Source organism: Mixophyes fleayi, chromosome 11 (genome assembly GCF_038048845.1).
Source record: "Mixophyes fleayi isolate aMixFle1 chromosome 11, aMixFle1.hap1, whole genome shotgun sequence".
NCBI classification, from domain to species: Eukaryota; Metazoa; Chordata; class Amphibia; order Anura; family Limnodynastidae; genus Mixophyes; species Mixophyes fleayi.
The window spans coordinates 81,340,500-81,356,418 of record NC_134412.1 but is presented as its reverse complement, the minus strand read 5'-3'; the positions used below and the strand labels follow the sequence as shown (position 1 = coordinate 81,356,418).

At 42.9% G+C, this 15,919-nt stretch overlaps 1 protein-coding gene across 1 annotated transcript; it reads left to right on the top strand.

The window, feature by feature from the left end:
* The first annotated feature begins 2,122 nt into the window (after window positions 1-2,122).
* On the top strand, window positions 2,123-8,859 carry CFAP107 (cilia and flagella associated protein 107). The gene is made up of 4 exons (XM_075191122.1): window positions 2,123-2,328; window positions 4,371-4,484; window positions 5,173-5,347; window positions 8,576-8,859. The coding sequence occupies exons 1-4, from the start codon at window positions 2,221-2,223 to the stop codon at window positions 8,764-8,766; spliced, it is 588 nt and encodes a 195-aa protein (XP_075047223.1). The 5' UTR covers window positions 2,123-2,220; the 3' UTR covers window positions 8,767-8,859.
* Window positions 8,860-15,919: the final 7,060 nt, after the last annotated feature.

The window sequence follows — 15,919 nt, the reverse complement described above, 5'->3', positions numbered from 1 at the left end:
TTTGGATTGGCCGTGGCGATGCCGGTTCAGCCTCCTGAGGCCCATCCTCTGAACATGCCCAGGGGTTTGCACATGTGCAGAGTTGACCTCTATGACCTTTCGGTTCCAGAATTCATAAGAGCAGAGCAGAGACCTAAGTTGCCGATGGACTGTCATCTCCAGGTCGTCCTAACATCCAGGACTTGTAGCTACAAGAAACGGTGATAGCTCCGCCTCTGCTTATATCCTTGTGTACACCACTTGCTCTGACCCTAGTTTAAATGCAATGTAAAATGTACAAAAACACAACATAAATATAAGTAATAATAAATAATTATATCCATTAATAACAAATTCATAAACGTTGTAAAAGATGGAACAAAAATATGTGAAACGCACAAATGTTTTCACAATTTCTTAACGCCTTCATGGTTTTAAAAGTTGGGAATAATAGTAATTCTTTTTGTGATGTTCATGTGAGAAGTTAAACTTTAAAAACAATTGCCATATTTAATGAATGACACATTTGCAAAGAATATTTATTTTAATTCTTAAATTTGGCTGCATATTGGTTTGGTTGCCAATTGTCTCTAATTTAAAGAGCCTTTAAAGATTTTTTCTTTCCTTTTAATTTTTGTCCATGAAAATATTCCTATTTATCAATATTGACCAACTGCACAGAACATTTGTTAACATTCTGCATATTGGATGACTTTTTCCTACCAAGGCTTACTCTATTGTGTCTATAAAGTAATAATATAGAGGAGAAAAGATTTATTTGTTTTTATTTTACCTCGATACATGCCATTTGTAAAGTCACATTTCGGGCAATTTATAAATAAAACTGGGACTATGGCATTCAATACATTCTGCATGTGGTTGGACGGGGAACGCATACGGCCAAATTCCCCCCAGCAAAATGTGTGACATTCTGTATCCAAATTATCCCTGGTGGAAACACCATTGCTAAGAATTAGCATTTTCATTATAATCAGTGGGGGGCAAGGACAGTTTAACGCGCAGGTAGACTGTCCAGCTGCTGTGGAACTACAAATCCCAGTATGCCTTGGGTATGTAGTTCCTCAGCAATTGGGTTACCATATCTGGTGTAGTGTAATTCAGCAAGACATAGTCGTACTTTCTACAAAGTTTAGTGGCCAAAAGCGGAACCAGGATAAAACATACTTGCGAATTCTCCCGGAATGTTCGGGAGACTCCTGAAATCCGAGTCGGTTTCCCAGACACCCGGGACAGCAGGCAATTCTCCCGATTCCCGGCCGGCTCTGCAAATTAAATAGAGGGGGGGGGGGGGCTTAGTGGCACTGTGCACGTGTCATCATGACCCCACCCACTATTTTTATTGACCCAAAAAAGGGATGACGGCTTTGGGGGCCAGGGCTAACGACACAATTCTTCTAGTCCCGCCCCCACTCACCCACCTGCCTCCCAGACCTCCCGGGACACAAGTTCCCAATGTTGGCAACTATGGGTTAAAATTTTACTGAACTGTTTTAAAAATCTTGCATGTCTCTAATTATAAACCGCTTTTGTTAAGCACATTACACACATTACACCTCCTAACATTTATACATGCAAAATCGGAACAAAACGACCTTTGCCTGACCCAGTCTAACACACTCACTGATCCACCAGGAAACACCCACTTTTGATTGAAACGCTTAGAATTTCTAATTCCACCACAGCTGGAGAAACACATTTTGCTTACCTATGCGTTAAACTGTCCCAAAAAAATTGGGACAGATGTTTGGTATGGTATAGTACCGAGATCTATGTACACAGCACCGCTTAGCATGTACACAAATACATGATACAAGTGTCCCTGCGTATTAAGTTACAATAATGGAAACTATGTATTGGTCCTTCTTATAGAAACACAAAACATTTGTGAATTTCCCCATTGGGTAATCTCCAGGCAATATTTTTTGGGCAGTGAAGTTATTTTATAATACCGTGTGTACGAGATTTATATAAATCAGCTGTGCATAAAAAGTACAATATGTCATTTTCTATAGGCTCCTGATAAATGAGCAGTAAAGTGATACTGATAGTTGCACAGCAATGAATTGACACAATGGAATTAAGGTGATTGTTGTGGTTACCATGGCAACAGTCAACAGTCTGACTGCAGTAAGAGCACCGAGATCTGATCTCCCAGTAACTATAGGTCTGTGGTAACACAAAAGGCTGCACAGAGGAAAATCCTAATTCACCGCAGCCACCATGGCTGAATATTCAGAGAGTAAAAAATGGTCTCTTCCAGGATGGAGAATAGAACAACGATATGACAACAAAGTTCTCATTGGAAACTGGGTAGAGGAGAGGAAAAAGGTACTTTCATTTTATCAATAGTATTTGTGACGTTGAAAGGAAGTAATTTAAAAATCAGCTGGGGTATTTGGACCCAGAGGGGAATCAGATCTGCCAATCTGGCTCATATCTACCTCCAGGGGTTATATTGACTAAACTGTGGGTTTGATAAAGTGGAGATGTTGCCTATAGCAACCAATCAGATTCTAATTTTCATTTATTTAGTACATTCTACAAAATGACATCTAGAATCTGATTGGTTGCTGTAGGCAACATCTCCACTTTATGAAACCCACAGTTTAGTAAATATACCCCCAGGGGTGTTTCACCATTACCAACAACAGTTCTACATCTCATTTCATCATAGAACACTCACAAGGAGCTGGCATATATTTGCTCTCTCAATGTCAGTTATATTTTACGGGAGTGACATCACCACTCTCCAGATATAATATATACATATGTATGCAAAATAGCAGGAACGTATTGGGATCCACTGTATTTATGCATATTCATTTTCCAATCCTAAAGGTCTATAATAGAACTTGGCCACATGGAGCCTAAAATGGGAGGATACAGAGGACATTAATTGTTTATAGCTTTATATTGCTGATGTACTATTATCAAGATCTGTTGGAGAACAAAAATACACAAATATTGTTGATGTTGTTCTATGTGATCTACAGTTATCTGAATGGTACAGGATGCCCTTATTTGGGGGTGTCTGAAACACTGAATGAGTGACATCATGGTCTACAATAAGAAAATGGGGTGTGTAATTAAACTTCAGTGCACCCTACAAGCTACCTATCTTGTGCTGTGATGTTGCTGCTCCTCTGTGCAGTGATAGGCTGGTCATAGGCAAACTGAGGGGGGTTGCCTAATGCCTGGAAACCCCCTTCCAAGCGTGGGTCTCTGTATAATTGAGGTGGCTGGACCCTGCTCCCGCTTCACACAGCTCTGCTTGAAAAGGGAGAGCTGCGTGCCCCTGACAGTAGAGCACGCAGCATTGCCCATGTATATTATTGGGATAGGAAGAGTTTGAGAGCAGCCAAGCACTGTCTAAAATTATAGCCACGCCCCCATACAAGCTGGTCACGCCCACTGGCGCGTGGTGTGGAAACCCCCCTCTACAAATCCTGCGTTTGCCCCTGCTGGTATTGTATTGCTGCGCTGTGACATCACAATCCCAGCCTGCCACTGACAAGGCAGAACAGGCTCTGTGACCCCTCCTCTAACCTCCCCTGGTTTAGACTGTTCACATTGAATGGAGAGAAAAATGTGCTTTTTTTTTAAATGTTTAAGTGACTCATCTTTACGTATACCAAACTATAGACTGCAGGGGTGTAACTAGATATTTGTGGGCCCCACGGCAACATTTTGTAAAGACCACATACATGAATCAGCTCATGACTGCTATTATAGTAACCAATAAGAAGCAGCCTACATAGTCAACCTATCACAGGCCTCCTTTTGGTTACTATGACCTTACCCACCAACCCTTATGGTTTAGGAGTCCAGACACAGTGTGCATGCTGCACAAAAGAAGGGGTGCATGGTCACGCTACATAGGGGCGAGACACATTACATTGAGGGCTTGTCACGTTCCCCTTGGGGCATGCCCAGAGATTTGGGAGTGCTGGGACGCCCTCAGCCCCTTCCCCTCCCCTAAAACCACCATCCAATGCCATGCGCACCGGCTGTTGGTGTGTGAGGCATTGAAAGGGGGCATCACCTGGTGGGAGATATCTCCCAATTGTCTCAGAATCACCACAAAGTCCTGATATGTGGGACAGTGGGACAGTCCCCTCAAATATAGATGTGCTGTCTAAATCTGGACGGTTGGGTGATATGTTGGGAGCATCAGTAAGCCAGAGCAAGTGAGAAATTATCTGTAACTCCTCTGCTGCTTCCTCATGATTTGACAGGGTCGAAGAGCCCCCCAGCTGTGGGCAACAAAGCAACTGCACCCCTGCTACCAAGGTAGTTCTGCCCCCGATCACTTGCCATCTAGTGTATAATCACAGTTTTTTTAAAATGTATTTTTATTGTTTCCTTTGTAGTTTAAAAGAAGCAACCTCTTGACAACCAACAGTTGTTATGACATAGACTTTGTTCGCTACCAAGACAGTAAACCGGATCGAATACAGAGGAGATTTTACCTTAAAAGGATGGAGGTAAATCAGCTTTTATATTGTACTTGTGTTCTGGTCATGTGATTGTGTTGATGTGCTTTAAGCTGGTTTAAAAAAAAATCATTAAAATGAAGAGTGAAGTGTGGAAATGACAGCTTCCTAAAATATTTATGCGGCTGTGCAGGGCTTCAGTGGAAAGCCCTGCTGAAGAGAATTAATTTCTCTACTCATAGCCATCCCTGTGTTCTGCTGATCAGCCATGTGAGCTCATGCGGTAACCAGTGCTTCCACTTGTGATGGTGGTTGCCGTGAACGTAAGTTAATAGAGCAGACAGCGTCCATAAGACATCAACCGCAGTGTAAGTGGGTATGGGCTCATTGGAACCAATATGATCCATCCACATACCTGTTTACATGCATTTAGTAGCATTAAAAATGTTATTGAAAGCATCATTTTTTCATGCAGTGAGTAAAGGGCCTTAAAGTGGCCACACGTGAGCCAGTCCTATGCTCCACCCACTCATGAAGGTGACCCAATCGGACTAGTTCTAGCTGTTTGAGTGACCCGAGTACCTCTGGCTTTATTGCACATGTTCATTATCTGTCCAGGTAATGATCCTATGGCCAGTTGCCTTATGTCGGCTGGACTATAAGCAGTATTGTGTAGCTATCAATCATTATCGTATATGTTTGGAGAGAGATACACATGTTCTTCCATGTTGTGTTACAGGGTTTACCAAAACAACATTTAATTACCCATCAAGGAGAACTTGATTCTAGGAACCTAGTATCGCAATATGATGACAATTTTGTAAGACATGGAAACTCTACTTTGCCCCCACTCCGCAGCTGGGATGGAAACAGTTTAACGTGGGCACCAGAGAGATCGGACTTTCCAGTAGCAGGTAAACAAAATCAGTCTGCATTTTCTGAATCAAGTTAGAAGATGATGTAAGCTGTGATATCTCTGTCTTACGGGCCTCTTACTTCAATCTTCTCTTTATAGAACAACATAACAGATATACAGTCGGTATCAATGTCTACCATTTGTTTTCTAAAGTGTACCCATCAGGGGCAAATGCAGGATTTGTAGAGAGGGGTTTCCATGCCACACCGCCAGTGGGCGTGGCCAGCATGCTTCGGGGCGTGGCTATAATTTTAGACAGTGCTTGGCTTCTCTCCAACTCTTCCTATCCCCATCATATACATGGGCAATGCTGCGTGCACTACTGTTATGTGCACGCAGCTCTCCATTTTCAAGCAGAGCCGTGTGAAGTGAGACATACCTCAATCTGTCCCTACAATCAGGACAAAGTCCTGACTGAGTGTGTCAGAACAGTTGACAGACTGTCCTGCTCTCTCCTACCTGTTCTTGCTGCTTTCAATACTTGGGGAGAGATAGCTGTGAACAGAGCAGACAGAAACGATCTGCACACAAGCTGCAAAGTGGGTGGTCCCGGGGCAGGGTCCAGCCACCTCAAGCATACAGTACCCCAGGCTGGGCCGGGGATTTCCAGGCACTAGGAAACCCCCCCTCGGTTTGCCTATGCCCATAGCTTACACACAATAGAAGCAGCCATTTTGTGTTATTCACGAGAAGGCTATATATCAATTCACTTGGCACTTGTGACGTCACTGCGGTATTAGCCACAAAATGGCTGCCTCCGCTGTGTGTAAGCTTCTTCTGAAGCACAAGGTTCCTCAGTTGTGTCTATGGTGGCAAATGGTTAACAATGTCGTCTCACAGATTAATTTAAGCCATAAAGGAGAAAGTAGTATTTTAGAAATTAAACAAGTTTAATTAAAAGAAAGTGGTGAATGTAATATCGACAGGAGACAATAATTGAACATTTATTTTTCTGCATGTTCTGCTTGGACTTTCCACATATGGATTGTACGTATCCTGTAGTGTGTTGTGTCTGTTTCAATACGGCAAGTTCCGTTTAGACAGAGCGCACCTAGACCCTATTCAACAAGAAATGTTTCTACAGATCCACTTCTAGTCAGGGCCCTCTTAACAACATTTTGAGCCCCCGGGCAAAGCAGTGCACCGGGGCCCCTATATATACATATCTATATTAAAAAAAAAAAGTGACTATATATATGGGCTCTGCAGCACAGGGGGGCCCGTCGGAGTCAGCACAAAAAACAAACCTGAAAAAAAAGAAGATGAAAATACCTTGCTGTCAGCTGGCGATCCGGCTCCCTCCATCGCGCTCCGCAATGGATGTCGGGCGGGCGTGATGACGTCACGCCCGACATGCACTGCGAGCGCCGCATGGAGGAGGAGACCATGGAGGGAGCCGGATCGCCAGCTGACAGCAAGGTATTTTCTTCTTCTTTTTTTTCAGGTTTGTTTTTTGTGCTGCCTCCGACGGGCCCCCCTGAGCTGCAGGGCCCCAGGGAACCTGCCCATTGTGCCCAACGGGAAAGACGGGCCTGCTTCTAGTTGAATACATGTATGCACGATTTCCGTTTGTTTAGAAAAGAAAAAAGCACAATACGTTTATTTTGTGTGTCTTAATGACTCAGGGCCCTTATACTTTTGCACAGGGCAGATTTTCTACCTCGGTGACGTCTACAGAGACCGGACAGTATGCGTGCTCTAAATCCAGGATATGCTCAGTCGGCATAACAGTAAATTAAGTAGGGTAAACTTTTCCCATGTCACAGCATAGCGATACTGCTGTCAGTGTGATATAGTCTTACAGAAGTGCAAAACATCTGATTCCCTTTAATGTTCTGTCAGTTCAGAGTATCCTGTCTTTAGAACACTGGTTCTTGGTCAAAATAATGCAATGTTCTAAAACGTAAATCTCTACTAAATAGCCAAAACTCAGACTGCCAAAATGCAGTAGTATCCCACCAATCTCTCACCACTCCAGCTAACCAGGCTCTCTAATCAGCTATTACAACTAGAGATGTTTAGGCTCAGTTCCTCGAGAACCGAACACACCCGAACTTAGGGGATCCAAGTACCGAGCAGAGCCGGCTCGGTACTGTCGCGCGCCCTCGGAATTGACTAGGCAAAACGTCATTGTGACATCTCGGATCTCACGAGTTTTGGATTCCTTTTAAAGATCCAACATCACGGAGGGTGGGAGGGAGGGCGGATCCCCATTTACCTTTTCTGCCACTGCTGTGTGCCAATGTGTCCTAGATGTGCTAGGAACTGACGTGTGTTTGTGTCATTGCTCTGTCGCTTACCATCCAGCCAGGTCGCTGCAGTCTTTGTTTGAAAGTGTATGCAAATAATATTGTGACCTGTGAGGTGGTCTAAATGGACTGCAAATGACTTGAAATTAGTGTTATTGAGGTTAATAATAATGTAGGAACAAAAAAAGAGCAAAATTATGTGATTTTAGCATATTGTCAGTTTTTTTCTAAAAAAAATCCAAAACCAAAACTAAAACACACGAGGGCGGTTTTGCCAAAACCAAAACTTGAAGCTAATCCAGATCCAAAACCAAAACCAGTTCACGGGGGTCAGTGAGCATCTCTAATTACAACTAGCCAGATCAAATCAAAGATCTCTGTTACTGCCATTTTTCCAGTCCTGGTTGTTTGCAAAGTGTATGAAAGGAAATCAGGGAGACACACACAACCCTTCTACCTGATTTTCTCCATCTCTTCAGTGTTTGTCAATTTCTTAAAATCTATAACGGTATAGACCAGGTTAGTTTGTAAACTAGTAGAATACTTGCGCCATCAATTTCCTCACTCTTGTTTCAATTACTAAAAGTGAAAGGAAGAAAATATTTCTTGTAGCATATGGTTAACTTGAACTTGATACATAGGTAGGTTTTCATACCATAATATATCAAAAGCTGCTGATTCATAGTGACAGATACTAAAAGGTAAAAATCTTTCAAATACAGGCACTATTATTACAGGACCAAGATACTAAAGAGCAGATAAATCAGACATCTGATACAATGTACAGTGGTATAAATCTCCTGAATTGTTGCTTTTTATTGAATTTCACAGAATGCAATGAACTATTTTGAAGGTTCCTCACTCCATATTCATCTCAGTGTCTGTACATCGTCTCAGATTTATTTCTTGAACAATTGTCACGTAAATTAGAACTTGTGCTCCAAAAGATGGGTCTTTAGAATTTTATTTTATTCCAGATCCACCAACCAACTTCGGTCTTTTGCAAGAAAAGCAGAAACTCTGGCGAGACCAATCTTCTGAGGAGCTGAGAAGTGTCTATTCAGCATCTTATAGGCGCCCACCACCGTCTGCATTCAGGACCAGCCGTAGTGGCGTAGCCCCCTCCATGCTGTCCACTGCTTTACAGGAGATACCAATAAAGCTTTAGACTTAATTGTCATATGTTCTCCGCAATAAGTTAACTCAACCTAGTGATCAACTCAATGGATTGATTAATCATGTAAATAAAAATTCGAACAAACTTACCGGACTACTGGAGTATTTCCTTAATAACCTTGCATGCCAAACATATTCTCGATGTTGAATACAGCGGTTTATATGCCCTATGAATTCAATGGAGAGGGATATAAATGTTACTGTACAGTGATGCTATAATGGGATGTGCACACAGCATGTACTAATATTGTTCCCACACAGATGGAGTACAGTTATTTCGGCCAGAATGTGCATCACAATGAGGTCCTCAGTCCACAGAGCTCGCTGCTTAATTCATGCTGTCTTTCTATCAATTGACGTCTACCATCTTTACAAAGAACTGTCCAGTACAGTTTTACTTTCAGTCCAAAGGGTCTCTACATTCCCAGGCAAGGTACAACTGGTAGAACATTGTCACACCAACTCGTCTACAATTGGTAAGAAGTGTGGTGGGTCTTTGACATGTGTACTTGCAGACTTATCATCATCACCATTAATTTATATAGCGCCACTAATTCCGCAGCGCTGTACAGAGAACTCACTCACATCAGTCCCTGCCCCATTGGGGCTTACAGTCTAAATTCCCTAAAACACACACACAGACTAGGGTCACTTTGTAAACAGTCAATTAACCTACTAATATGTTTTTCAAGTGTGAGAGGAAACCAGAGCACCCAGAGGAAACCCACGCAAACACGGGGAGAACATACAAACTCCTCACAGAAAAGGCCATGGTCAGGAATTGAACTCATGACCCAAGTGCTGTAAGGCAGAAATGCTAACCACTAGGCCAACATGACTTATGTAATGTATAGTATATGTATGGCTGATCTGTCAGCATTGGTGCATTGTGGGATACATGTATTGTGCCCAACCTATACAGTACCCCCGGAGAACCAATCATGTTTCATATCCTCACTCATGACCCACCCAAGCCCCTCAGTCTGCTCACACAACCCATAGATCCACAAAACCATGCTCATCTTCCTAAAAAAACCTCAAGACCACTTTTTTGGATAGCCATGCCCTTTTTGCGGTTCTGAGAATTGGGGGTAATCAGTATTGGGAGGTTTGTGCAGCTCATTACCTAATGCAAGTTTATCCTTGTAATATTCATGTCAGAAGGTCCCTTGTTTATGTTTATTTCATTTTGAGCATAACGTTTGTCATGTTTTCCCCTTTTAGTATTAATATTTTTTATTTCAGGTGTGTGTGGCAGACTGCAACATCTGTTGCATTTTATTTCCTTACAGATTACAGCTCAAGTTCTGGGAGCTAAGCATTTTTGTTACCTTTTTTTTCTGAATTAAAAAATAAATAAATACCGTAATTTTAAACAATACTAATGTGTCATTTTCTCTAGAGTGGTTCCATAACACACAGTACAACATTTCTTTATTAATGCTAAAGCCATGTGCAGACTACAGAACAATCTATAGAATATCCACACGTCTGTAGCTTGTCATCCTCTTTCCACCACAATGCGTAAAACCCTCAATGCACTTTATCAAGACACTTGTTGCACAAATCCACAGCCAAAGCATCTCTAGTATGACACTGTCAGGTTGTTCCTTACTTGTGGACGTATCTGTGTTCCTTAGATAATCTTTAAAACGTGCCTTTATTTTTAGCGACATTTAAATCAGGGAATTCTGGTTGTGTTATTTGTCAGTGTATCCCCGGCTTGTTCCAGCTGAGTGTTATAGATTATTGTCTTGGAAAGATGTATGACTGGGGAGCGTGCTTTCTAAGGCTGGGTACACACTCCAAAAAATTTATTCCGATGCAATATCGTTAACGATGTTACCAACGATTGAAAGTCCCGATCAGCAGCTGATTCCTGTGTACACACTATAGACGATTAACAAGATTTACCTTCAGATCTGTGCTCTTCATCTGTCATAACCATCTGCTGAAAAGATTGTGACTCTGTAAACTTTATGGAGATCCCAATCATGAGTGCATACACACTGTAGGTTTGGAGCGTTCCAGCGTTTCTAGAGATTTTTAGTCCGTTTATAAAATAAAATCAAACGATACAATCATCATCATCAGCTATTTATATAGCACCACTGATTCCGCAGCGCTGTACAGAGAACTCTCTCACATCCGTCCCTGCACCATTGGAGCTTACAGTCTAAAGTCCCTAACATACACAAACAGACCGAGAGAGAGACAGACTAGGATCAATTTTTGATAGCAGCCAAAATATGTAGCCCCACCAACAAATATTCATCATGTAATGCCATGTATTGTAATAACACTAATTATAATTAATGCCTGCAGTACTGTGCATAACTGGTGTGTAAGACACTTCCCACATGCTGGGTTTAGACTAGAGGATAATTGCGTTTATTGAAGAACCCAGGGAAAAGAGTGGAGTGGAAGTGGGGGAAAAAAACTTTAATTTGGTGTTGTAGTTTGCAAGTTTAGTCAGCAGGTGGCAATATCAGTCCACAGCACAATTATAGGCATAGCTGTTATTTTCCACAGAAACTGTCCTGAACATCGACAGTTCAGAAAATGCATTATTGCAGCTGTTCTAGTAACATGATGGACACTCTGGGACTGAGCCATTAAGGAAAGTAAGGCAAAAAAAAGGAGTAAATGTTCTCCGGGACAAACCATGTTACAATACAAGGAGTGCAAATTAGTTTATCATTTTGCGCATAAGTTAATACTGGCTGTATTTTCATGTAACACACAAATACTTGATAGCTTTATTTTTGCACTGAAATTTAAAGCTGATCTAGGACATGCCCTACCCCAGCTATAATTCTGACCCCACATTTTAAATTTACCTCCCCCTCCAATGCAATATGGTTTTGCCCAAGTGCAAAGTTACTCCTTTTTAATGCATGTGACAAGTGCATTAGGGGGCGTGGTGATGCAATTGTGTCTCACCATGACCCCGCCCCCTGCTATGAAATGGTGAAATTCATGGCATTGCATAGGCAGGGGGGGGGGGGGGGTGGGAGGAGATTTCTGATGCAAATGGTGCAGTTTAGCCCCGCCTCAGCCACGAACAGGGAAGATGCCTACTCTTCCGGGAGTCCGAAGACTCCCCAAAATTTAGAAATCTCCTACAAATTCAGGGAGAGTAGGCAAGTATGATATACCCTTGTTATTATTATCATTTATATATAAAGCACCACAAAGGTCCGCAGTGCTGTACAAAGGGAAGTAGAACGAAACATCAATGAGCAACACAACAACAAATTACGTGAAACAGAGCAGAAGGTGAGAACAAAGTGTGATCACACCAGCTTCTGCTCCGGAACATAAGCACAACAAACACTGGTGTAGGAGAAGACAGGGATCAGGCAGAAAGGGCTGGTGGACAGGATAAGGGTAGGCAGGAAAACAAGAAGATAAAGACCCCTGCCTGGGAGAGCTTACGATCTAGAGGGGAGGGGTAGATACAAAAGCGTATGACATACAGTAGGTGTGTAGGTGTGTGGGGTAGAAAAGGATGAGCTAGGACTACTGGTAGGATTTGATGAAAACATGACTTTTTAGGCAGGGTTTGAAACCTTGGAGACTGATGGATAGTGGGAGTGAGTTCCATAGGCGGGGAACAGCTGATGGATAGTGGGAGTGAGTTCAATAGGTGGGGAGCAGCTGATGGATAGTGGGAGTGAGTTCCATAGGTGGGGAGCAGCTGATGGATAGCGGTAGTGAGTTCCATAGGCGGGGAGCAGCTGATGGATAGTAGGAGTGAGTTCAATAGGTGGGGAGCAGCTGATGGATAGTGGAAGTGAGTTCCATAGGTGGGGAGCAGCTGATGGATAGCGGTAGTGAGTTCCATAGGCGGGGAGCAGCTGATGGATAGTAGGAGTGAGTTCAATAGGTGGGGAGCAGCTGATGGATAGTGGAAGTGAGTTCCATAGGTGGGGAGCAGCTGATGGATAGCGGTAGTGAGTTCCATAGGCGGGGAGCAGCTGATGGATAGTAGGAGTGAGTTCAATAGGTGGGGAGCAGCTGATGGATAGTGGAAGTGAGTTCAATAGGTGGGAGGCAACGGATGGATACTGGGAGTGAGTTCCATAGGCGGGGAGCAGCTGATGGATAGTGGGAGTGAGTTCCATAGGTGGGGAGCAGCTGATGGATAGTGGGAGTGAGTTCAATAGGTGGGGAGAAACTAACTGATGGACATAGGTGGGGAGCAGCTGATGGATAGTGGAAGGGAGTTCAATAGGTGGGGAGCAGCTGATGGATAGTGGAAGTGAGTTCAATAGGTGGGTGCAGCGGATGGACAGTGGGAGTGAGTTCAATAGGTGAGAAGCAGCTAATGGATAGTGGAAGTGAGTTCAATAGGTGGGGAGCAGCGGATGGACAGTGGGAGTGAGTTCAATAGGTGGGAAGCAGCTGATGGATAGTGGAAGTGAGTTCAATAGGTGGGAAGCAGCTGATGGATAGTGGAAGTGAGTTCAATAGGTGGGGAGCAGCTGATGGATAGTGGAAGGGAGTTCAATAGGTGGGGAGCAACTGATGGATAGTGGGAGCGAGTTCCATAGGTGGGAAGCAGCTGATGGATAGTGGGAGCGAGTTCCATAGGTGGGAAGCAGCTGATGGATAGTGGGAGCGAGTTCAATAGGTGGAGAGCAGCTGATGGATAGTGGGAGTGAGTTCCATTGGTGGGGAGCAACTGATGGTTAGTGGAAGTGAGTTCCATAGGTGGGGAGCAGCTGATGGATAGTGGGAGTGAGTTCAATAGGTGGGGAGAAACTAACTGATGGACATAGGTGGGGAGCAGCTGATGGATAGTGGGAGTGAGAGTATGGGTGGATCGGGGGCGGGGCTTTTTCTTTACCCCTGCTTTCAGGATTCTAAATGTCGGGCGGTGCAATAGAGGAAAATCAGTGTAGCAGTGGCATTGAGGATAGATTGAAGTGGGGAGAGGAGGAGGTTGGGAGAGGTAACTAGAGAGTGGATGAGAGTTTTGGTTGTTTGTTATGTAGCTGAGTAGAAGTTGTTCTCTTATTATAAACATATAAGGCTTACACTACACAGAGAAAGACACCTATGTTACTAATAGAAAAGGATAATTCTAAAATGACATAACAGCACAAGGTATATAAGAAAAAAAAGTGTTGCATACACAGAAAATGTATTTTCCATTAACACTTCCAAAATTATAGGATCCACTCCTTATCATCATCTCTCCCCCGCTGGTGATCCCTGACATCATGTAGTAATTCAAGCACCAGTGTATAACTTATTTAATCGAATACAATATTCAGAGTGAATTATATGTCAATATGTCAAGCATATTGAGGATGATTTGCTGTGTTTGTGCATGCATAGCATCAGCTTGCCAACTGCTATATGCTTTGTAGCCAGGTTGCAGGCAGAATGGTGTTTTGGAGAGGTTGCACTGTTGGTCTTTGGGGTACTTTACTTTTAATACCAATAGTGCTACTGTCAGCTGCAAGAAAAATGTGTTAATTTTCTTTTCTAATTGCTATCGTGGCGAGAGGGTGGAAAAGTTGGTCTAGCAAAAACACATACATTGCACAAGTACTAATTAAATAAAAAAAGCAAAACAAATATGTTTATTTTAAACAATGCATAGAAATTTGTATGCACATAGTGGACATCCCAATTGTAAAGCACTATGGAATTTGCTTGCGTTATACAAATAAATGTTGATGATGATAGCATGCTATATATGTTGGCCATACTATGATTATTATAGTATAATGTTAGAATGGGCAGGTGGCTTAGTGGTTAGCAATTCTGCCTCACAGCACTGGGGTCATGAGTTCAATTCTCGACCATGGCCTTATCTGTGTGGAGTTTGTATGTTCTCCCCGTGTTTGAGTGGGTTTCCTCCGGGTGCTCCGGTTTCCTCTCACACTCCAAAAACCATACTGGTAGGTCAATTGGCTGCTATCAAAATTGACCCTAGTCTCTCTCTCTCTCTCTCTGTCTGTGTATGTATGTGTTAGGGAATGTAGACTGTAAGCTCCAATGGGGCAGGGACTGATGTGAGTTCTCTGTACAGCGCTGCGGAATCCGTGGCGCTATATAAATAAATGGTGATGATGAATGTTATATTTTTTGATGTCCATGCTAATTACCACTATACAAAACCTCTGAGAGGTGATGCTCACAGATAGGGGACTATTTACTAATGGCCGCATTTCTCCCAGTTAAGTATCCTCCCAAAGACTCTGGTTCTGACCCCTGACCTTAGATCCCACATGCACAGAGCCATTATCCAGTACTTAACTGAGGGGAGGGAGGGAAGTAAGAAGGTTGCAGAGAGGGATAAGAAGATCCACAAAAGGGGTGAAGCATAACAGGAAAGTAGGGGATCAAGCTCCGAAAACCAAGGCTTTTTGCAGTTTAATGCAGGAGATATCTATGATAAATCATTATCATCGTTATTTATATAGCGCCACTAATTCTGCAGCACTCAGTCACTTCAGTCCCTCAGCCCATTGGAGCTTACAATCCAAATCCCCTAACATACACACACAGACAGACAGACTAAGGGCAATTTAATAGCAGCCAATTAACCTACCAGTATGTTTTTGGAGCACACAGAGGAAACCCATGCAAACACAGGGAGAACATACAAACTCCACACAGATAAGGCCATGGTCGGGAATTGAACTCATGACCCCAGTGCTGTGAGGCAGAAGTGCTAAACCACTAGGCCACTGTGATCCTGCATTAGGTCGTTGTTGGATAGGAGGGTTACTTTAAAATGCCTAAATCATGCAGAAAAAGTTGTTTGTGCATGGTTTATAGCTTAATAAATGTTAAAAATAGGAGTTCCCTTGTTTGTTTGGGGGTCTTTGCTCCTTCCACGATCTAACGCTCAGTCTGTGGCTTCCCTCTTGTATTTTAAGCCTTTCTACCATGCACATTTTCATGTGGAGGAAAAGGTTGTACAGAGCCTTTTTAATTAGGGCTGCCCACACCATTAAGTGAATTGGTTCATGAATAAATGGAATTTTTCCAGTTTTCAAATGACCTCCCCAAACTGTACTAGAACAGTTCCCCCTGGTGGTCACACCATCATGAAAATATCTGTCCTACTGTTTACTACCAAGCAATATTTAAGCCATTGCTTTAATTTGCAAAACAAGCTCTGC